At 42.6% G+C, this 24,884-nt stretch overlaps 1 protein-coding gene across 1 annotated transcript in view; it reads left to right on the top strand.

The window, feature by feature from the left end:
- Window positions 1–24,884, top strand: part of LOC146856388 (17-beta-hydroxysteroid dehydrogenase type 6-like) — a 102,907-nt gene that overhangs the window by 56,346 nt on the left and 21,677 nt on the right. The window contains exon 3 of the mRNA XM_085654515.1: window positions 2,714–2,972. Coding sequence (XP_085510641.1) covers window positions 2,714–2,972 — 259 coding nt within the window. The remainder of the gene's footprint in view (window positions 1–2,713; window positions 2,973–24,884) is intronic.

Genomic DNA, 24,884 nt, shown 5'->3' with positions numbered 1-24,884 from the left:
ACACTCTTCCATAGATTTAGTGATCGTGCCCGAAAGAGAGGAATGCAAATGAAGGCCTAGATACTTAATAAAGTTAGGGCTCCAAGTGAAACCTGATGCAGAGAAGTCATCCTTGAAAGTCACTTTAGTGAGTGGTAAGATTTCGCATTTATCTTTATTTAGTTTGTAGCCTGATACCTGAGCAAAAGAATTAACTTCGTCTAAGAATGCTGGAAGGGAGGTGACTGGGTGGGATATAAATAGTAAGACATCATCCGCATAAGCTGCCATTTTAATGTTGGAATCATGAAAATTAAAACCATGTATACTATCATTCTGACGAATTCGCAGAAGGAAGGGTTCTAAGGCAAGATTAAACAAAAAGGGTGAAAGTGGGCAACCCTGTCTAACCCCTCTTCCTAATGAAAAATAAGAAGATAAGCCTCCATTTGCCGAAATAGCAGCTCTAGGATACACCCCTCAATTTGATTGGGTCAGGCAGTGGGGTAAGGACATCACACCATACTAAGTGCAATAACTTTCTTTAGTTCTATTGTCTGATTCCCCGCCCCTTAATTTTAATACCCACAAGCTTTATTCCCACAAGCATTTCAGATGTGGATCGATAAATCTGTAGTACAATGTTTCGGCTTCTTCCTTTCGCAGGTTCAAGAGTTTAGCTTCCCATGTCCTTGCTGGGCACATGTTTTTGGCAGAGGTTCAATGGCATAATTGGTCTCAGGACAAGTTGCGTAGTTGTCGCAAAGGGATAGGGACGTCGGTCACCCTCCAAGGCCCAAATATGAGCTATTAACTCCTTCAGTGCCCATGACGAGATGGTCTCGTCATGGAGCGCGGTTGCGCTGTGCCCATGACGAGACTATCTCGTCATGAACCCCGCCCGCTAATGAAAGGGCCGGCACAGGGCGCGGAAAGGGCGGGGCACTGAAGGGGTTAATAAAGTCAGAGAAAAACATGTTAGAATACAAAATTAAATGAATTCACTGTATACCACTTACTTCTACTCTAACCCCATTTACTTAATATATCTTTTGCATTAATAGCTTAGTAAAACTTGCATGGTTTAGTTTCAGCATGGCATGTGTGTTAATGTGAGGGTTTCGAGCAGCCATGTTAAAAGCTATTGCGCAGCTGCCAAGATTTTCCACCAAGCGACAGAGACGTCATTACTACGTAGATGTAGTAGACGCATGCGCAGAAGAGTTCCCGCGTTTTTGGCAGCCATTTTTAGGACACTCTGGTTACTGGTTAGATACAATATGTAAAATGCGGTGCAACGTTAGTACTCACGAACATGTTGGTTATAGTATTACAGGTTATTCAAGAGGACTGCATACGAGGAAGTTTCTTTTTATACAAAACCTTGCTCCATCAGCCTTGAGCCCATAAATTGTCTTAAGGGCAGTGTCCACAAACTCCCCTCCCCTCCTTTCAGCTCCGGGATTCCCCATTACCGGAAAATTCCACTCACTCATACACATCAGTGCACATATGGTCAGCCAGTCAGACACCAGTGGCTCTTTGTCACTCATCCATAAATCTTACATTGCCACCGTTTGCATGCAGTCAGCTTCCCTCAAAGCTTTCAAGCACATGGCTTATCTTATGCTCAGCTGTACTTGTACCTGCTGCGGTTCACAAAGCTCTCTGTGCACACCCTCTCACACACACACACACACACACACACACGCACACACACACGCACACACACGATGAAGGTGAACAAACAAGATTGAGCTTCCATGCATTTTATCGTTTTGTGGGTAGAGGCCGAAATGATATTCGACAACTGGTAAAGTGGCTATAAAGCCAAACCTAAAATTGTATTGACGAATCCTATTGTTTGGGGCTTTGCAAAATGAAAAGACTTCAGTAGGACACAATGAAGCACATGTTTACCAGCAGTGCACACTTAACTTAAACATCGCACACTCATTAACAGCCAATGTACCGCTGCTGCTCAAGCAGTGTGTTTGTATGTAAGTCTGTATGAGTCTGTATTAAGTGTTCCTTGCATAGAACAGGTATAACAAAGGCAGAAGCTGGGCAAGACACACACACCTCTCTCCTACGTTCTAAATGCGTGCAATCAGAACACTGCTTTCTGCCTCCTCAAATATTCAATCGATCAGTTAGTCCCGCATAGAAAATAACACAACCTTAACAGAACTTCACTTCAGATACTCCCCACCCTAACAACCACGCCGGAGATCACGCTATTACAAGATCTCCGGCCCTTCATTGTAAAGTGACCCTCAATACACCCAGAATAATCAATCCTTACCAGAGTCCAGGCCGCGAGGGCTACACTTGCATCCACCTTTGAAAGTGGCTTATCCATTCACACTTGCAGGATACTTGTGTCTTGGATAGTATTTTACAAAAGATGAATAAAGTGTGGAATTAACGCAGTTTAAGAGGGAGATGGAAGAAATGATGGGGCTACACATTTGTTTACGTTCCCAGTCTTTCAGGAAGGACAGAGACTTTGGGCTCAGTAATCAGCCTCCTGGAGCACGCTTAAGACTAGACCCTCGGACGTACCCAGCTCAGTGTGGCCTGGATTGAGCTTTTAGAGCTGGAGATCTTGGCTACATTGAAGGAAGAAGGGCTGGGCTCAGCCCAAGCCAATCCTACTTTCTGCTGCCTGCTCTTTTCACCATTTCCAAACACACTACTAAGCTTCCGGTTTATCTCTCTTCTCTCCCACCAGGACTCTGGGGCCTGGTGAACAACGCCGGGATTGGCTTCCCCATGGCTCTCAACGAGTGGCTGACTAAAGAGGACTACGAAAAAGTGATCAACGTGAACTTGCTGGGCATGATCGACGTGACCCTGAATCTGCTGCCCCTCGTGAGGCAGGCCAAGGGCAGGATCACCAATGTAAGCAGCGGATTGGGCAGAATAGCAATCTTTGGTGGAGGGTACAGCCCTTCCAAATATGGAGTGGAGGCCTTCTCAGACAGCCTGAGGTAAGCAAGAGAAGTGCTGGCTCACCAGACAATTCAAGTCATTGTTAACAATCGATTAGTCAATGCATAGCAATGCAGGATGGAGACAAAGGTGCAACTAAATTTGTTTTGCATGTCATACAACTTTTTTTTCACAGAATTATCGAAAATTGATAAATACCATTGTGGGCTGAAAGAGGATGCATTTAGAAATAGACGTGAGCCTATAAAAAAGTGAAAACCAAGCAGGCTTACCCATGGTGAGTTGCAAACTCCTCCCAAAGAAGAACGAAACCCATAAATTCTTTACAATCTTTTTTTCCCGTGCTACAAATGCATCCTTTCACCCTCTCTGGTGAGGTCATTTACAGTTTAGTATCAGTGTACGCTCCGTATGATTTGCAGGGCTTTTGAGACGCCATCTTGGATTGCTGTGGGAACTTAGGACTTCACAGCAGTCATCTTGGATTTTAGCCCAGCTGTCGCATTTAATGTTTCTATATAATTTATAAATTAATCATGTTTGCAGATTTTCATGGAGTTGGCACATTACCAGACCCTTTTCGGGGGCCATCAGGTAAGAAGACGCTAATGGAGCCACAGCTGTTGGGGGTTGTTTGCGTCTAATCTTCCGGGATCCTTCCTACTATGGCTCTGCAGATTGGAATAAGTACAAATCATTCAGAGCTTGATTCTCAGTGGTCATCATGGTGAAAGGTGACAGGCTTCTCAGGGAAATTATTATGGGGGTACAGCAAGCTCAGCAGTCAACATACACTGAGTAGCGTAATAAATCAATTGTCCAGCCGAGTGCTTATCTTTATAAAAGAAAGATACTTTAATACATTTTAAAATATATTGATACACACTAAAAAACTCTGGTACTCATAATCTCTGGAGCAGCGCCACTGTCTTACAGTCAGGGATAACTCCCTACTCCACCTCCCCCCACTTTCCCCTAGCATTAAGGTTAATTCTGGTATGTGTCTTAAGCAAATGTGCAGTTCCTGCCCCCCTCATTTTCCCCCGCACCCCAGGCAGAGTTGTGCCATCAGTCTCTCAATCCTAAATATTTCACCAATGAGCATTTCTGGTAGGCATTGTTATTCCTAATTCAGTGCATGTCCTCCTATCAGTGCAGAAAGAAACACCAGACGCATGGGCACTGGCCCACTGCACTGAATCTGGGAGTAAATGCAGGGTCACCCGGTAAAGTCCCGATGTGACAGGAGGCACAAGTGCAAATGGCTTTGGATCAGCTGTCCTCTTCTGAGCACACAATAAGTCAACTGGACATTGAGTTGGCGGCACAGCTGGACAAACCTTGAGGGGGTCGAGTGAGGTGCAGTATGCTTTTGGTGTTTGGTTCAGGTCAGTTCTTCAGCAGTGCAGGCCGCTTGAGCACACTTGTGTATGTGCTGTGGTCTGCAAGAGCAGGGATTATTTTGGGAAAACTTTAGGCAAGTGCCACAGACCAGACACAGGCAGGTATCTTTGCAACGATCCACTTGGATACACTTCAGCAGTTTGTAACCACTCCACTTCAGATGTGGAGAGGGCTCCAAGCAGAAGGTCATGTTCTTGTGAGTCTATAGTTGATGAACCAGAACTATTCCATAGTCAACTGCTCTTGTCTGTGTTGGCTGACAGCTATGGGGTTTGCTTGCTCCCTCCCTCTGTGACAGGTCAGGTCATCTACAGGTGTACCAGGAAAGGGAGACAGTTCATCCTTCAGATCAGACACTATGTGATATCTCCTCACCTCTGAAAAGCTGACTGTCTTGCAGACACCATCCCTAGTTAAGCAGTAGTCCTCTGTGTACCATGTGGAGTGATGCAGCGGGTTACCAGCTAGAGGTACTCACAATCCATATACTCAACTGGGCCCATAAACACACATTCACATATGCTATTAAAGTACCGCTGGGATCAATTTGTTGTGATAATACCTGTAAGATAAGTTTACTTTGTAATTTCTAACCAAACCTTTTCTGACCAAATGTACTTTCCTCTGGTCAGTGGACCTTTTAGTTAAGTTGGTATAGGCGATATGACATAGAATAAATATCTCTAAATAACCACAGACTCAGGAAGAGTTTTTAATGTTTATCTAGTTATATTCATGTGAGCCAGAAACCAATACAATTCGTACACCGTTTTCTCTAAGGAAGGAAAAATCAATCTATCAAAAGTCAAAAAATTATTCTAAACAATGTAATTATGATGACAGTACCTTGAGAGGAGAAAACGGAGAGAGCAGTAACATGAAATACTACATAGATTTATAGTTACCTAGAATGGTGTGGAACACAACCCCTTGGCCAAGGAGCTGGAAGGGTCCCCTGGGACAGCTCAGGTGACAAAGATTCAGAACAGGATTCAGGGACAGGATAGATGACCTCTTCAAGATCCGACGCCTGCGTTGCACCCCTCTCTGACACTATCTTCCTCCTCGGTTCTTCCGTGATCTTCTTCTAATTAATTAAGTTTAGGCTCTAAGTTCTGGAATTTGATTCTTCTTCAGTATTTGCTCAGCTCTCGGACAGCATCCCGGTCTCTCAGCATCTCAGCAACACGAACTCTGCATAACTAACTAAACTATCTCAATTATACCTTTTCGAACGGCAAACACCATTCCTAAATGTTTCAAATTTATGAAACTCCTAATTCTAATTGGACGAGCAAGGGGGGATGATCATCACACCATGCTAAGTTTTTATCAATTTTCTTTCAGTCTATTGTTCAGTGTTCTCGCCCATTAATTTATTTTCCCAAGCTTTATTTCCCACCCGCATTCACATTTTTATCAACAAAATATATACATGAACCTCTTATTTCTGTTGAAATTGCTGGACGTCCATCAGGTTTCCAGGATATGTTACAAAAGTGGCGTTGGCTGAGATTCAAGTACACCGTCATGGCTTCTGGCGAGTTGTGACTGCGCTTGCGCAAAATTCACTTGTTGTATGGACATCGGTCACCCTAGGAGGCCCAAATACGAACTAGTAGAGAGGTCAGAAAGAGACATATTAAATTCAAAATAAAATGATTTCACTGTATACCACCTATCTCTACTCTAATCCCATTTACTTATAATAATTCTCTCTGCGTTAGCATTTAGTAAATAGCATGTTTTAGTTTCCAGCGAAGCAGGTGCTTAACATGTGAGTTTCAAGCGGCCATTTCAATTACTATTGCGCAGCTGCAGAATTTTCCCACCAAGCGATAGAGCGTCAATCTGCGTAGATGCAGATGACGCATGCGCAGTATAGAATCCCGCGTTAGCAGCCATTTTAAGTTTCACTCGGGTTACTTGTTAGTATGACACATAGGCAAGCTTCCCCTAAACTTGAGTGTATGGACTGTGGTGCATATTATTCTTTACAAACATGATTATTACGGTATTACGAGTTATTTGAGAGGATTGTATCCAAGCAAGTCTCTTTTATACAAGTCCTTGCTCCATCAATTCCCTCTCTGATGGCATTTGTACCATCACCAATTTACTAATCACTAAATCAGATGCCAACTTTAGCACATCTCATCTGCCTTTCCAGTCTTTTCATCTACTTCTTTATTATTGTATTGCAAATTCTTCATCCTTTTGTATAATTCACCTTTCATCTCTTCCAACTGAATTTCATCATACTTAATTTTCTTTCCCCTTTCATTCACTTCATATCTCTTTCTTATCTTACAGCATTTGTGCCATGTCATTATTGCCAAAACTAATATTTTTATTCCAAGTATTGGTAGTATTATTTGACCTATAATACTTTTACCTATATTAGTAAACCAACTCCCTATAGTGGTAATACTATTTGTTAATTTCTTCAATAAAATGTCAACTTCCAGTGGTTTCAAATCTTCCTCCAATTTCGAAATATTTTTAATGTATCCTCCAATTTCAACAGTTTTATCAGGAATATAAGTGCAATAAAGCTGTGCTTTCAGCATTTTACAGACTCCGCCTTCTTTTGCCAATAATATATCAAGAGCAAGTCGATTTTGTAAAACCATTGACCTATTTGCAAGCATTTCTGTATTAATCATCAAGAACGCTCCAGCAGTATCAGTCGATAGACAATCAACTACTGTAGATAACTGACACATTTTCTGTGAATTCAGAATTACTCCCACTGAATGTATCAATGCACTAAATATATCACCTACTATTTCTGAAAAACGAGCTCTCTTTGTACGTGTTAGTTCATTTGTGTCTTCATTGCTTCCAGTGATTCTTTTCACATTATACAGCTTTGGGAATACTATTCCAAAATAGCAACTCCCGTACCAATGTGCAGGTAGCCTGAAATAAGCTTTATACCCACACACATAATAAACTCCAGGAAATACTGGGTCTGTTCCACCCTTTGGTCCCCATCCCCCTATGACTTTGAAATTATGTGCACATTCACTGGAACCAATAAATGCATTGTTATAGTCAGTCTTTAATCTATGGAGGCAGATCTTCCCCTTCTTTTCAAAATCCAGGGACATCACAGCATGAGTCTTGCCAGCTGTATACATCTCTTCATTCTCAGCCCATTGAGGAATCTGAGGTTTCTTATCTAAAGCCTTTCTTTGGAAGTCCTGTCTCCTTTGCTCTACTAGATTCAAAAATATATTTTCTTCTTCGTGTAACATACATGTTAGATTGTGTTGATGTGCTTCAGCTATATCTATTGTTTTCATAGTTAGAAAATATTCACCCATAAACTGTGCATCTCTAGTACTAAGAACAGGGTTCATACTCTTTCGAATAGGAAACTCCGAAAAAATCAAATCTACATTAGAATATTAATACTGTAAATTTCCTGTTCTATAAAATAAGCTAGACAGAATACAACATGAAATACCATAGGTGATTGGTAAATGGTGATATGTTACACCTTCTACTACTGATGCTGGTAATTTCATACACACATAGTCTACATATTGCACTAATAATTTCGTAAATACATTTAAAGCAGTGTCATTGTTTGTCTCAGTGTGATGCAAGTCTAACTCATCTGATGCTCCTAATGCTACTCTATCTCATTTTATATTTGACTCATCTGATGCCTTTAATGCTACTCTATCTCCTTTTATGTTAGCTACCCTTTCAATTGTGTTTGTGTTATTTTTCTTTTCTGTCACCATCAAATAAGGCATGGCTGTGGTTAATACTAACCAAATTATGAGTACTAGAAATATACTACATATACATATTCTACAACATTTCTTTATACAATTTCATTTTGGTCTTCCAGTAGCCTGATCATCGGCCATTTTGAACTAAGAAGATTTCTCTTCTTTATTTCTGTTTTGGCTACAAATTCTCAAATTCAGAGATTTTTCAAGTGGGTCTCACTTCTTCCTCGTCAATCTGTTCTACAATTATTTCTTCAGCACTTTCTTCATTTAAGTCTAAATTTTCAAGTTCTTCAAGAATAACATAGGTCCATTCAAGACCTTTGAACTTGTTGTTTAATATCCTTAGTCTTTGACTTCTTTATTTGGGCCTATCAGTTGATTGCCCAGACTGGCTAGTGACTTTGTTTACTTGTTCAGGTTCTTCACTTATGGTTCGGAAGTGATATTTTAACCTGTTAATGCAACCTGGCCAGTTATCACCTCTTCTGACCCTTTTGGCTTGTACTGCACTGTCACTTTCTTCGAGTGTTATTTATTTTTTATCAAGTTGTGGCACAATTTGATTATGTTCATCTTCAGAGTCACTCTCTATCTGTCCTTGTCCAGGGCTTGGTACTGTAGCTTCACCTATCTGGACATGTTCTTCTTCCCTTGTCTGACCCTGTTCAGGTTCTATTTCAATTTGTTCTTCTTCTCGTACCTGAACTTGTTCTTCTTCTCCTAACTGGTTCTGTTCAGGACTTACTGGACTTTGACTTTCTGCAGCCTGAACGTGTTCTTCTAGACCAGTCTGTCCCTCCTCAGATCTGTGAACTTCCTTGCTCACCTCTATCTGAGTATATTGTTCTTTCCTTGTCTGATCCTGCTCAGAATCTCCAACAGTATGATTTTCCCTTTCCTGAGCTTGTTCTTCAACACCTATCTGGTCTTCTCTATTTTTCTGACTTTCTAATCTAGTTCTGCTTCTTGTTTTAACAATCACTTCGAGTATGTCAACCACTGGTACCCAGTCGTCCTGACTTGTGCTTGGTTGTTCTTGGTCAGCTACTTCAGGATCTGATATTCCAGATCCTTCAGCTGCACAACCTTCAGCGGCCTCAACTGCCTGAGTCAGTTGTGGTCCCTCCTCGTCAGGAGCTGGTACTCTTTTAGTATGGCTTGCGTGAATCCAGTTAGGCAAATCTGCACATTTTACTGCTGTTGTTGTGACCAATACAACCTGATGTGGCTTTTCTCACCTGGGCGCTAAGCACGACTCTCGAGTGTGATTCTTCACCAGCACCCAATCACCGAGATTCAGATCATGTGCTTGATTCGGCTGCCTGCCGACTGCATCCTCTCCAACCTGGTGAGAGACAGAATGCACCAGGTTAGCCAATCCTTTGCAATAATCTAATACCAGATCATCAGATATATTCAACAGTTTGTGTCCTGGTATACATGCTTGTCTCATTGCTCTGCCCATGAGAATCTCATGGGGACTCAATCCTGTATTTCTGTCAGGAATACTTCTGAGTCCCATCAGAACAAGAGGTAAAGCATCAGGCCACTCCAGTGGTGTGGATGCCCACACTTTTGCCAATTGTGTCTTTATTGTGCCATTCATTTGTTCTACCACTCCAGAAGTCTATGGGCGATATGCACAGTGCAGTTGTTGTTCAATTTTAAATGCTTCACAGATTAACTGAATTATTTCATTATTAAAATGAGACCCTCTATATGATTCCTAAGTTACTGGAAAACCAAATCGTGGTATCAGTTCCCTCAATAGTAGTTTTGCAACTGTTATGCTGTCCTTTCTTCTGGTAGGGTATGCCTCCACCCACCGTGAAAATAAGTAAACTATGACAAGGACATACTTTCATCCTCTGCAAGGTGGTAATTGTATGAAGTCAATTTGCAACCTCACAAATGGTCCCTCTGTCTTTCCAATTCTTCCCCAACTGACCACTGTCTTCCTGCCTGGATTAATTTGTGGACAGGTTAAACACCTCTGGCATAGGCTCTCTGCGACATTTGTGATCTTTGGATTAAACCAATCTTGTCTAAAAAGTCTGATCATTGCATCCCTACCTATGTGTGTGTCTCCACGATATAGTCTGGCCATTTGTCAGAGCATAGAATCTGGCATTACTGGTCTGCCATCCAGGTAAATCCACACATCGTCCTCTGTCTTCCTCTGACATCCTACTTTTATCCATTCTTCTCTTAAAACTCACTTCCACCTCATCCTGTAGTTGTCTTACTTCTTCCCATGTTTCTATTCCTGAGAGTAGCATAAGTTGGCAGCTGATTCAACTTGTTTCAATTTTCTTGTTCACCGACAATTTATTTCTGGCACAGTACTGGGCAACCTGGTCAGCATACCTGTTACCTGCTGTCACATAGTCATCTCCTGACTGGTGTGCAGCACACTTGACCACTGCCATTTCTTTTGGCGTTTGTATTGCTTCAAGCTACTCCTTCACAAATGTTCCATTTTTAATTGGGGATCCTAATGAAGTCATGAAATCCCTCTGCATCCAGAGCTGGCCAAAATCATGCACAACCTCGTAACCATACTGGCTATCAGTAAAAATGGTTACTTTCCAATTTTTCCCAATTTTACAAGCTTTAATCAAAGCTATTAATTCGGCTATTTGTGCAGATTTGACTCCGGGTAAATAGGATGATTCAACTATTCCAGCCAATGTGCATACTGCATAAGCAGCACTCAATACTCCTTCCTCATGTCTTAAACATGAGCCATCTACAAATAGCTCATGCTCAGCATTTTTCAGGGGCTCTTCTTGTATGTCTGGATGGGGTTTAGTACACAGTTCAGTCACATCCAAACAGTCATGCTCAACTTCGTCTTTCACCTCCTCTCCATGTACATATGGCAGTAGGGTAGCAGGGTTCAGTACAGTACAACTTACTATTGTTACATTTTCACCTCCAAAAATGATTCTTTCCTACTTAGTCATCCGACTGGGAGTAAGGTACGGTGTCCGAGTTCTTGTTAAAAGAATCTCGACTGAATGTGGGACATACACTTTTACAGGGTGTCCCATCACAATTGATTCGCTTTGTTCCAGACTCATACAAGTTGCAGCTACAGCTTTTAAGCATCCAGGTAATGCTGATGCTACAGGATCCAAAGTAGCGGAGAAATATGCTACTGGACGTCTCATCAGACCATGTATTTGTGTCAAAACTGAGAGTGCACAACTATCTCTCTCACAACAGAATAATGCAAACTCTTTCGTGTAATCTAGCATACCTAAGGCAGGGGCTTCACACAAACAATTAAGCAATTTCACAAAGGCTTCCATACTTTCATCATCCCATTCTATCGGATCTTTTGCTCGTTTCTTGGTCATTTGTATTAAGGGTTTGGCTAGCAGAGAGAACCCTACAATCTACTGTCTACAGTATCCTACCACTCCAAGGAACCTTCTGACCTCTCTTTGGGTCTGTGGTAATTGCATTTGTTTTATTATCTTTATTCTTTCAGGGGTCACTTTCCTCACTCCTCTTTCTAGTTGATGTCCTAGATATCTGACTCCTGTCCTGCAGAATTGCAATTTCTCCGGAGACACCTTGTGTCCGCCATCCGCGAAATGATTTAACAAAGCAATTGAATCAATAACAAAATCATCTCTCGTCTTTGATGCGACTAACAATTCGTCAATAGACTGTACTAGAACAGACTTTCTGGGCAGTACTAAGGTTTCTAAACATTTTTTCAATATTTGAATAATATTGAGAGGCTTTCTGTATACCCTTGAGGAACCCGATTCCAGACTAAAATATGGGATACTGGCTTTCTGGGTGTAATGGAATGGAGAACAAGGCTTGGCATAAATCAATTACAGTGAACCATCCTGCTTTCCGTGGTATCTGGTATAAAATTACTGCTGGATAGGGCACTTCAGGGCAACAAGGCACGACAATCTTATTAATTTTTCTTAAATCTTGAACTATCCTATATTTCCCGCTAGGTTTCTTAATGCTAATTATAGGTGAATTACAGGGACTACTCATTATCTCTTTTAGAATCCCTTGTTTGATCATTCGATCAATTTCTGCTGCAACACAAGCTTTGACTTCAGGACTCATTTTGTACTGTCGAGTGTTTGGATAAACTTCACCTTCCTTCACAGTCACCTTCACTGGGTCTACATTTGCCATCAACCCTACTTCCTTTCCTGTAAAATCCCACACTTCAGGATTTACGGTCGTTTTGACTTCATCAGGCAGATCGTCTTTTGTTATTAATGAATACATCTCATCTACCTCTGTGCCTTGTTTAGCTAACATGATTTTGTAGACTCCGTTTTCATCGGGGGTCTGAATTGCAACACCGTCCGGTGTGCAAAATATCGTGCAATTCATTTTGCACAATAGGTCCCTTCCTAGTAAGTTTACTGGACTAGAGTCACATACCACAAACTTGTGCATTTCTCTAAAATTGCCAATACGCACCTCCATTGGTTTTGTAAAGGTGTTCTAATCTGTTTATTGGAAACACCCACTACTTGGATCGCTTCTCCCAAGAGTGGTAGGTTTGGAATGCCTGCTGTTCTCACAGTAGAACGGGTAGCACCAGTGTCCAACAAAAAGGTAATATCCTTTCCTTCTACTTTACCATCAATATATGGACATGACTGATCTACCGGTAAGGATGCTCCAAGTACGCACTCCTTTTCCTCCCCTCTCAGGCACCGTCATTGACTGCTGTCATCAAGAAAACTGTTCTGCAAAAGAAATTGTGAAGTTACAGAATTTTTCTTACCACTTCCTCCTTGAAAGCCAGTGTCCGCACTGTACTTGGCTCTGTTCACAAAATTTGGCAAAGGGGCAGTGGCAACTGACTCTGATGATTTACAACCTGTTGTGGTTGACTCATTTTCACCTCATTCTGCGTCTGTGGATTTAAATTTGGATTTGGGCCATTATTATTCTGAATATTTCTACACTCGTTTTTCCAGTGCCCCAATTTTCCGCACCCATGACTGGGAAACTTCTTCTTTGCCTCTTCTCTACTCATTCGTCCTCCCTGTTTTCCCCTATTATTTTCATTCTGGCCTTGTCCTTTACCTTGATCCCCTGTCTGACTGTTTAATTTAAGCTCCTGGTGTTCTGCTAATTTCACTTGGGCCCACATCACCTTTTCTTCTAACTTTTTTCATCTCTTTTCGATGTCATCTCCACAGTACTTGGCGTACTTGAGAATCTCATCGATTGGCTTTGCTTGCCAGCACAACATGTGCTGCTGAATCATCTGACAAATTTTTGGTCTCAATCCTGACACAAAATGATACACAGAATGTCCCATACCCGAATCTCCAATGTTCTCGAATCCACTATACTGCTTGAATGCCTGCAATAGACACTCATAATAGGCATGCACAGTCTCATTTATGTCTTGCGTGGTTCTATCTATCTTTACCCAATCTGTTTCCTTTGGGGGGATTTTCCCTTTCAACAAAGTAATCACCTGGTGAAATTTTTTCATGACCTTTTCTGAAGGGGCTCCTGTTTTCTCATCTCTCGGGTACTCATCACTAGGCAAATCAACTGTAATTTTACATTCTGTCCATAAATCGGCAGGTACCACTATGTCAAACAGACCATCCAAATCCTTCAACAAAACCTTAGAAACCTTCACAAACCTTTCAACTTATCGGTACCATTCAACTGGTTTTTCTCTTAACTTTGTGAAATCATTAGTAAATGACAAAATATCTTGTCTGGTCAATGGAACATGTACATATCCTCCTCCAGGAACTTCTCTCATTGTGCACAATCTTTCTACCTTTCCTGTTTCTCTTAATAAAAACTCTGAAGTTGTTCGAATTGCTTGTGCTTCCTCCTTTTTCTTTATCCACCTGGCTCTCCATTTGTCTAAATTTCCCCATTTCTGCAAAATGTTCATTAATTCCTTAATCTGTAATTTTCTTCCTGACACATTCATGTTTTCCAAATCCTTGTCACTGAATTCTGCTCTATACGGTTTCTGTAATACCTTTGATTTCCATATCTCAATTCCCATTTCAGAAGCTAGGTCTGTCAATTTTTCATGAAATATCTCTGTGTTTCTAGTAATACTTCTACAAATAAACAGTAATTCTTCTTCACTGTAGGCATTTAATCTGTCCAATCCCACATTTCCAGCTATCATTTCTTCCAGTTCCACTCTCAATTTGTAAATATCTAAGATCTTCTGGTTCTGGCTTATCTATTCCCTGCGCCCATCTTTCTAAATCTGCTGGTGATACTATTGTGGCATTCTTACCTTCTGTTGAAGTTTCTAATCGTATTTCTTTTGAACAACTAGGTGTAGCTCTTTTCAGGGTTTCATTTATCTGTCCTTTTATTGGTAAGTCCATTAATGATATTACTGAATCGCACTCACTGCCTTGAGCATCAATTAATATATTTTCTTTTCTAGGTTCAATTATAGGTGTGGTCATGACTGGTGGTTTGGGACATCTCGTTTTGTCCCCATACAATGGGACAACTGGACCTATGGTCACTGGTATAGTCAGTGCTTCAGGGTGTGTACTCAATTGGGTTATTTTCTGCATTAGTTCTTTTTTTATTTATTGCTTCCCTTTCCTTCTCCTGAAGTACCCTTCCATTCATTGGCTCATGTATAATTTGTGGAACCAAAGTAGGAGTAGTTCTATTGGGTCCCTCCTGGTATGGAGGGTCTTTTAAATGTCCTCCATGAACTCATTTTCTGATTCCCCATAACCTGTCATTTTCAAATGTCTGGTTTTCTCTGTACACTTGCCTCCGGACTGATCTTCAGCCATTAGTACACGATACAGTCCTTCTGTGACCATTGCTTGTCTCCATTGTTTCATCTGACTAACTCATGATTCACGCATCTGTCTAGGAAAAAATCCTCTTAAACTTCTGCTACTTCTGGACCTGTCACACTCATATGCCTCAGTTTCCCATTCTTCTAAAGCTTCATACTATGTTAATCTAGGTCTGGGTTCTAATTCATTCATTCGCATCCTCAAATTATGTAATATTCTCCCATTGAATGTGCCAGTTTCTGGGAAAGCCAACACTCCATCATTTTTAGTATATTCTATCCAATTCTCTAACCATACACAGGCATGATAGCCTCTTTCCATCATCATGAATGATGTGGGCGTTTTCGGGGGAGAGATAAGAATTCCTTCTCTAGTTTTAATGGGTTTATCCTTCTTAAAATAATTTTAAATTTTCGGAGTAAATATCATCTTTCTCTTTTCTCCCTACGTTTTGTGTGGCGATCCTTTTATATATTGTTCTCGGGCAAAGCCTAAGTACCTTCTGTCTGGGCGATTCCCTATTAATGTCGGATCGTGTTTCCACATGCAAATCCCACTGTCAAATACAGCTTCTATTGTGACAACCAATTAAATGTTTGCTTTTACTCTGATTACTCGACCAATACCAGCGCAGCTTCTTATTCTTTCAACCAGGCAAGTTCTGACTCACGCTATTCTTTTAGCCAAGACTAACGCGGCCTTTCTGTGACATCAGTATTACTCCTTACTACTGACCCCTCCTTTACAATTTTGCCTCAGTCACACACCCGCTGTTTCAACCAATTCCAGCGTGGCTCTCTGTGACGTCAGTGCAACCCCAGCAGCTGACTCCTCCTTTACAAGGTAACACGATAAACTTATTTTCTTAGAATTTTCATACAAAATTCATTAATGACATCATAGAAACATTTGCTACTCTGTCTGTTCCGCTAAAATCAAAGGACAGTCGATTTTTTTAACTGCGAGTAAAACATTTCCGCCTACTCTTCACGCACTACGAATAAAAACTCTTTCATTTACTCTTCACTCAAGCGCCAACGAACCTGCTGCTCCTTCAGTATTACCCTTCCTAGGTGATATAAGACCAAAGTTTCACCAGTGAACTTCTTTTGCTATCAATCACTCTCACTTTTATACAAAAGAAAAAATAATCCCTAAATCACCACTGCCAGCCCTGCATAGCTTCTCAGTGCAATTCCAACAGACGAGTAACCTCACTGCAGTGTAGCGTCCATTCACCACTCGCTATTCAATATTCCCAGGGAATTTCCAGACAACATAAAACAAATACAAATGGGTTTGTTAACACATAATCAAAATTCAAATCTCAATATTTATCACCTAACTAGTTAATAAAATAACCATAGCTCTGCTACCACAAAAACTGATGCAGCGGATTACCAGCTAGAGGTACTCACAATCCACATACTCACCTGGGCCCATAAACACACATTCACATACGCTAGTAAAGTACCGCTGAGATCAATTTGTTGTGATAATACCTGTAAGATAAGTTTACTTTGTCATTTCTAACCAAACCTTTTTCTGACCAAATGTACTTTCCTCTGGTCAATAGACCGTTTAGTTAACTTAGTATAGGCGATATGACATAGAATAAATATCTCTAAATAACCACAGACTCTGGAAGAGTTTTAAATGTTTATCTAGTTATATTTATATGGGCCAGAAACCAATACAGTTCGTACACCGTTTTCTATAAGGAAGGAAAAATCAATCTATCAAAAGTCAACAAATTCTTCTAAACAATGTAATTATGATGACAGTACCTGGAGAGGAGAAAACAGAGAGAGCAGTAACATGACATACTACATAGATTTATAGTTACCTAGAATGGTGTGGAAAACTATCCCTTAGCCAAGGAGCTGGAAGAGTCCCCTGGGACATGCTCAGGTGACAAAGATTCAGGACAGGATTCAGGGACAGGATAGATGACCTCTTCTAGATCTGACGCCTGCGTTGCACCACTCTCTGACACTATCTTCCTCCTCGATTCTTCTGCGATTTTCTTCTAATTAATAAGTTTATGCTCTATGTTCTGGAATTTGATTCTTCTTCAGTATTTTCTCAGCTCTCGGACAGCATCCCGGTCTCTCAGCATCTCAGCAGCACGAACTCTGCATAACTAACTCAACTATCTCAATTATACCTTTTCTAATGCCAAACACCATCCCTAAATGTTTCAAGTTTATGAAACTCCTAATTCTGATTGGACCATCACACCATGCTCATTTTTTTAATAATTTTTCTTTCAGTCTATTATTCAGTGTTCCAGTCCATTAATTTATTTTCCCAAGCTTTATTTCCTATTCACATTTTTTCTCTTTTTTTGGGGGGGGGGGGAGTGTCGTTTAAGGTGCTGGAGAACAAGTGTACGTTTCAACCTATCTCCAAGTCCATTTACATTCCAACTAAGTAATTTGAGATGTGTGGGCAGTGAATGCGAAATTGCCAGCTGTCTAGTCTCAACTAACAAACAATGAAACCAAGGAAGAAAATTCCATCGGAACAGTCCCAAACCCCCAACCCTCAGTCCCCCCTCCCTGCTACCCTGCATTCTGAGCCCCCAACTGCCCAAATACCCCAACTGTGCAGAGCGCCTGTCACCCAACCAGTAAACCATAAAAAGGTAACTTCTAGGGAGTAATCGCTCCCACAAACCACCCAAACCTCAAGATATCCGGTCTAGATCATGTCCTCCGCTGGAACACCCCCATGTCCAAATGTCCCACAGTGAGAGTACACCCCGTCCGAATGCAGAGAATGTCGACACTAAATTCTGGTTTCCAGGCAATGTCCCTCCACTCTGTCCGATGAAAGGGCAAGAAAAAACATCCTGCCAGTTCGGAGCAGCCTCCCATCGGTCAAACAGTACAGCATCCTCACCTGGTGTTATGGTCACTCGCATCCCGCCACCCCTCCAGCCAGTCCTTTGCCTCCTCAGGGCGTTCGAAGAACCAGGCCTTCCCATTTGCCTCCACACGCAGGCGAGCCAGAAAGAGTATCAAGTACTTTACTCCCTTGTCCATGAGCTGCTTCTTGACTGCGAGGAAGGAGCGTCTGAGCTTCTGGGCGAAGTCCAGGAAAAAGGAGATCGTAGCGTTGTCGTATTTGAGCGGCGGGCCTGCCCTGGCGCTCTGACATCACAGTCCCTGAAGTTCAGTAGTCGGGCTAGGATTGGTCGCGGCGGAGAGCCCGGTTTTGATCTGCCACCAGGGACTCTGTGGGTCCTCTCGACCACAAATAGCCAAGACAGGCCCTTGGGGCAAAGGTGGCTCGTGATGAGGTCTTCCACGAACAGGTCCGCTGCCTGCCCCTCTGCCCTCTCCGGCACCCCAATAATATGTATGTTATTTCTCCTAGAGCGTCCTTCAACATCATCCAGTTTGTCTTCTGCCTGTTTTTTGAAGGCTTGGAGATCCCGAAGCTTGCTTTGCAGCTGGGAGACATCTTCCAACAGACTGGATGAGGTGACCTCAAGTTGCTTAACTTTGTCGCTCATCTTGGAGGGGTCTGCTCTGATGAGGGTGACCTCCACTGGTATAGCGTCAGTATGCTGTTCCGTAGAGTTTATGACCCCCGCGATGGCATCCGTCACGTCCTTCAGGGTGAGCTTAGGAGGGTGGTTCCCAGGTTCGGCGTTTGACTTGTCTTTGTGCGCAGTTTCAGGGGAGTTAGATTTGTGATACTGGAAGCTGTCAAGTCTGTGCTGGGAGGGCAACTTGGCCCCTTTGGCATTGGACATCTTGCGGGACTTCCGGATATGCACACCGCTCCGGACTTCTAGTGCTTCCCACACTGCACTACTTGGCCAACGATTACAGTCCGCACAGATCTATCTGTGGTTGGCAGTCGTTAGATATTCAATGGTGGTGCGGCCACTGCAGGTGGGGCCTTCCCACCTGCGACTGTGAACCAAGTGGAGTGCCTCGTGAGTCAGCCAGTCAGCAGCGCCAAATGAGATATGTGTGCCGAGTTAGTGATATCAGACTGATACCCAATGCGAAGTGTCATTCAAACGCTTGCCGACAGAGCCCACTCTGACTGGTGCGTAGCACGGCAGGGCAGGTCCAAGCGAACAATGGTGATGCCACCTCCGGCAAGGTCAAGGAGAGAAGCCACTTTGGACTATCGTAGGAGCAGGCAAGGGTAGGGGGCTGGTATAAGCGGAGGAACACACCTCACCCACCAGTATTTGCTGGATCCGGATCCTCGCTTCAGACGGGCCACCCCGCTGGTGTCTTCCGTCAAAGTAAATCGCTTCCGGAGCCGGGTGGGTAGCAGCACCATGGGGAGGTATGAGCGTCTTGGCAGTGGCGGCCGGCTGATACTTTAAGCGGACTGATATTTAGGCTGCCGCCGGCAGCGTCTCTTATGTCTGGCGTGCGGCATTGCAAGTGCGGTCCGAGGCAATAATGGCGGTCGCCGATCCCGGCAAGGCCATGAAGAGACGCCGCACAGGACTGTCCCAAAATCAGGCGAGGGGAGGGGACCGGCTGAGATGGATGCATGTATGCCACCTACTGCCCGTTGCTGGTACAAGATCTTCCGAGGGATGGAGGAGCATCCGCGTGCGTGTCCTGGACTCTCCCACTGGCGCGGCCCCTGTGTCCACAAGAGGCCCCGGCTCACTGGTGTCTCACAGGCCGCACGTCTGGAGGTCCACACCCGCTTGGCGGTCAGACATTGGGGGTCGTTCTATGTGTCCGCCAGGGAACCGGTACGGGAGCGTCTCAGCACAGAGGGACGGATAGGCTATTCATGATGTTGAGGAGAACGAGCAGGGCTGCGGGAGCCGATCAACTACGCGGCCATCTCACTCTCCGCATTCACATTTTTATCAACAAAATATATACATGAAACTCTTATTTCTGTCGAAATTGCCAGACGTCCATCAGGTTCCCAGGATATGTTACAAAAGTGGCCTTGGCTGAGATTCAAGTACATCGTCATGGCTTCTGGCGAGTTGTTACCGCGCTTGCGCAAAATTCACGTGTTGTATGGACATCGGTCACCCTTTGAGGCCCAAATACGCACTAGTAGAGAGGTCAGAAAGGGACATAATAAATTCTAAATAAAATGATTTCACTGTATACCACCTATCTCTAATCTAATCCCCTTTAACTATAATGAGTCTCCCTACGTTGGCATTTAGTAAATAGCATGTTTTAGTTTCCAGTGAAGTAGGTGCTTAACATGTGAGTTTCAAGCGGCCATTTTGATTACTATTGCGCAGCAGCAGAATTTTCCCACCAAGCGATAGAGCATCATACTGCGTAGATGCGGTTGACGCATGCGCAGTATAAAATCCCGCGTTAGCAGCCATTTTAAGTTTCACTCTGGTTACTTGTTAGTATGACACATAGGCAAGCTTCCCCTAAACTTGAGTGTATGGACTGTGGTGCATGTTAATCTTTACAAACATGATTATTACAGTATTACGAGTTATTTGAGAGTATTGCATCCAAGCAAGTCTCTTTTATACGAGTCCTTGCTCCATCAGGAGCACTCCCCTCCCTGGTCAGAGGGAACTTGGAACTGGAACAACAAGCAGGTTAACAGCTCCCACTTTTATGTAGGTATCGTTAACAGGAGATGTGTATTCTCAGTCTGCATTTTGAAGTGACTTGGGTTGGTTCTTCTTTCATGTGTCCTTCTCAAAACAATTTCCAGACTCAGCCTTTGTCTAGAGCAGTGTTTTCCAAATTGTGGGTCGCAACCTGTTATACAGTTCCTACAAATTATTTAGGACAGTGTATCTGGACAACATAAACATCAGAATATGGGAACTCGGTTCACACATATCATCAGGAAATGTTGAGTTAATTCCTAGTTAGCTCACAGTGCCCCATCTGAACCCCTAAACTTACCAGGGTAACAGATGGTATCAGCAGCCTGGAACATGACCACTATTTATTCCCCAAGGAAATTGTTGATCTACCCTTTTGTTGTTTAGTTTTGCATGCCCAAGGTAAACACAAGAAAGATTCGAACTAGCTTCACAAACATTTATTGAAGCAATTGTATTCTTGTAGAAAAGAGTCTGCTGCAATTATTAGACAGAAGAAGCAAAGCATTGTAACCAACATTACAAGAATGGTGAAAAAGATGAACAGCTCAACCAAAATAACATTACTATGTGATTATACTAGTATACTGCTACCTACCACTACCTATACTATCGAGAGCATAGAGGGAGTACCCTCTGCCAGATGCCTTGGGATTGGTAACTCCTAACCCTGGGTGGAGCTTGCGGAGTTTCACTCTGCGGAATTCAGCAGAGTGCCCAAATTTTGCGGAGTTCCGTGGGCGGGCGGAGCATTGCTGGACTCCCCAATATCCATCTACAAGTGTGTGTGTGGTGCTGGAGCACACCTCTCATTGGCAAAGGGACAGTTTTTGTACACAATGAAGACACTTTTGAATGTGATCAGCTATATAATCATTATTATGCTTTCCCATGCCTTGGCTGAGGCTCCTGTCCCACCACACACTGGATCTCGTCCATCTCACCAATCTTGGGCGGCTCCCGTACTTTAAATTCCCGTACCTCTTCCTCCTCTGGCAGGTTCAAGTCCTCAGTCTCTTCCCGTGTGCCTGTCATTCAGCTCCAGGACTTCTGTGTGAGAGCCCATTCTTCGACTATATCCAGTTCTCTCCCCAGCGGGCTCTCTCTGCCGCCAGCTGCAGCAGGGAGACTATGAGGCCTGGAAAGGTGTGGGAACTTAGCAGCAAGCTGCCATAAGATAGGAGGGGAGAATGCTCTGCGGGAGGGGGCGAGGTTTGGATATGCTGGGAGAGCGCTCCTTCTCTCTCACCACGAAGTCTAGAAGGTCCCCCTCCCCCACCGCAAGCTAGAAACTTCCACTACTGCAAAGTGAAAATGAGGGAAGGAGAGGGTCGGACTCTGTGGCTCAGCCTCTCGGCTGCCAAGCTTGCGAACAGGACTTTTCAGAAGGCTGTTCTGTTCCCTATGCATTGACGGCTAATAATGAAATTAAATTAAAGCCGCTTTATGTGCTTTGAAGACAGGGATTAGGCAATTTCTCCCAGCCCTTTCAGCCACAGAGTATGCAAGAGGTGCTGTAGCAGCGTAAACCATTAGTGGTGCATAATGGAGTGTAAATAAATGTAATAAGCGATCAGATACATCTGTAGACCGAGCCGTAGCTATAAATATCTTAATGAGGCCGAGTGATATCCTAAGGTGGAGACACTGTCTGTGAGGTGCCTCACAGACAGAGACAAGGAGATCAGGAATTGAAATGGGTCAATGGCAGTGATGTAAAAACTGGTGAGGCCTGCTATTGGGATTTAACACAGACAGGAATGTGAGACACACAACGAGGGGTTGAGACCAACAGTAAGACAAGACAAGACACAAACAGGGATGTGGTCAGGTAATAAAGTCAGAAGCAAAGAGGGAGGTATGACAGAGACAAGAAGGTGAGTACAGTCTGTAAAGTGTGAAAATAGCAGAGCCGGTGAGACACGGATGGAAAGGCGAGGCTATTAGGGTAGAATAAACAGTAGGATGAGACGCGTATATATATATATATATATATATATATATATATATATATATATGACCCGTTTGACCCGTAAGGGAAACGAAAGGATCCGACCCCCCGCACCGAAGGAACGAAAAAGCAAATGGAGAATGGTTTTCGGCGGTCTCTCCTGAACAGCGGATGCCCGTAGGAGTCGGAGGATTCTGAAGGAATTTGCAGCGTTCAGTGAGGGTAAGCCGTAACCGACTTCACGGTGCTTTAGCTCTAGATTTGGACATTTGCGGGTGCGAGGACAGCGCTAATTAAAATATTGCAATACTCCCACGTATACTAGGTGGGATTAAGCTGCAAGCACAAGCAGGTTTACAACTTTAATTTAAAATGTCGTCAGTGGCGGACGCCATGAGGAACCGAGAGGTTGCCGCGGACACCCTCTTCGATAACCTTCCTAGCGATATTTCCACATTAGGGGCTGCCAACACTATTAATCAAACCAGCACGATTGATGTTAAATCGCTTCTCAAAAAACTAGAAAAACTATTACGCACAGAACTCAACAAATGGTGGGAAAAACGATCATTGGAAAAATATAGAGAAGTGGGCAGAGTACCACGCGGACTAAGAATACTCATTGCTCCTTCCTTTGAGAACCCCAATCCCCTGATGCTCGAGGAATGGGTAACCAACAATCTAGAATCATCGATGAATATGGTCAAAATACTGATAAAATATGCCGCTATTGACAGAGAGGCAATTTTAAAGCAAATTGATGATTTAAATCAGATATTGGGAGCACACGAACAACAAGATATCATCACCAAGGGTCGAGGAGAAATTGATGCAAGACTTCAAAAATATGAAGAATCAATAAAGGCACGAAAAGTATTCAAATTCGCCAGGGATAAATTAGATTATGAGTCAGGAATAATATTCACTTTTGCACGCAAGTTTGACAATGTCAAAAGACAAGCTTTAACATCTAAAGCAATTGCACCTTCCACTATCACTGTGCGTCCCCCTGGTGATGTAGAATCAGACTCTGACCCTAGTTCAATGGCAAGCAGTGTATGTTCATCAGATAGTGGACCAACAACAGGATTAATGCCCATTCCTACTGCTATTTCCCCATCTGAAGAGCTTGGTTTTTTAGTCGAAGATCGCCGCCACACATTGCGGCAAACCACTCAATCCAGGAAAGGACCAAACGAAGAAATGAGAGCAGAAAACAAAGACGGAAAGCCAAAAGGAGGAAACAACAGGGGAAAATGGAGAAACACAAAGAAGAGGAATTAAACAGTGTCGAATCCTGTGACAACACTGTTATAAACCTGACAAATATAAATCTTACTAAATCTGAGACCACTACACTATCTAAAGGACTGTCATTTTGCCCGAGAAGTTGTTTTAGATATGTTCAAACAAGAATCGACGTTTTCAAATTTATAAGAAAACTAAAATTACTAAAACACTTCAAGTTAAGCAAAGCTTCTAGTACTGCTGCCAAAATTACGACCTCTGATAAGGCTGGATCTCGATTGACTGCTGGTGATGTAATGCAGTTAAAAACCATTCATGCCCTTGCAGACAACTCAGAGGATTCGGCATGCTCAACTCAACAACAGCTTGCAGAACTAGGCACTACAGGCAATTCACCAGCTGTCAGTCCATTCCGTCCCAAATCTACATTTATTCCACTCATGCCGAAAGATGCATTGGATGTATTTAGTGACTGCGTCACTCAAGACCTTAAAACACTCAACAAAAAGATTCAAAAGACAGTAAAACATCAGAATTACCAAGAGCGACAATATTCCTCCCTAATCAACAAATTACGAAATAACAATGAAATTATTATAACAAGAGCAGATAAGGGTGGTAATGTTGTCCTCTGGTCCAGAAATGACTATCTACAAGAGGCTTATCGTCATTTGAATAATGAATCATGTTATAAAAAGGCAACATTTAATGATATTAAAAAGCTTAAAGAATTCATCCATGCTGAACTCGGTCAATGGAAGAGAGATGGACTGTTGAACAAAAATGAATACAGCTTCCTAAAAATTGAGTTTCCAACCACTGCAGTTCTCTATTTTATTCCAAAAGTACATAAACAACAAGAGCCCATTCCTGGGAGACCCATCATTTCAGCTCAAAAGAGTTTGTGTGAGAACATATCTAAATATGTGGATTTTTTCTTGAGGGGATTTGTGGAAGAACTCCCGTCCTATATTAAGGACACGGGTCATTTTCTTGCCAATATATCAGAGATGGAATGGCAAGAAGGTTACTGTTTTATTGTCATGGATATTTGTTCTCTCTACACAAGCATACGTCATAGTGACGGTTTACAAGCAGTTAAATTTTACTTAGAGAAAAGAGAGATCATTTTTTATCAACACAATAGTATGCTACTACGTATGATCGAATTATGCTTAAGTAACAACTATTTCATGTTC

This window comes from Triturus cristatus, chromosome 4_1 (genome assembly GCF_964204655.1).
Source record: "Triturus cristatus chromosome 4_1, aTriCri1.1, whole genome shotgun sequence".
Classification (NCBI taxonomy): Eukaryota; Metazoa; Chordata; class Amphibia; order Caudata; family Salamandridae; genus Triturus; species Triturus cristatus.
This window is presented reverse-complemented; position numbering and strand designations above follow the sequence as displayed.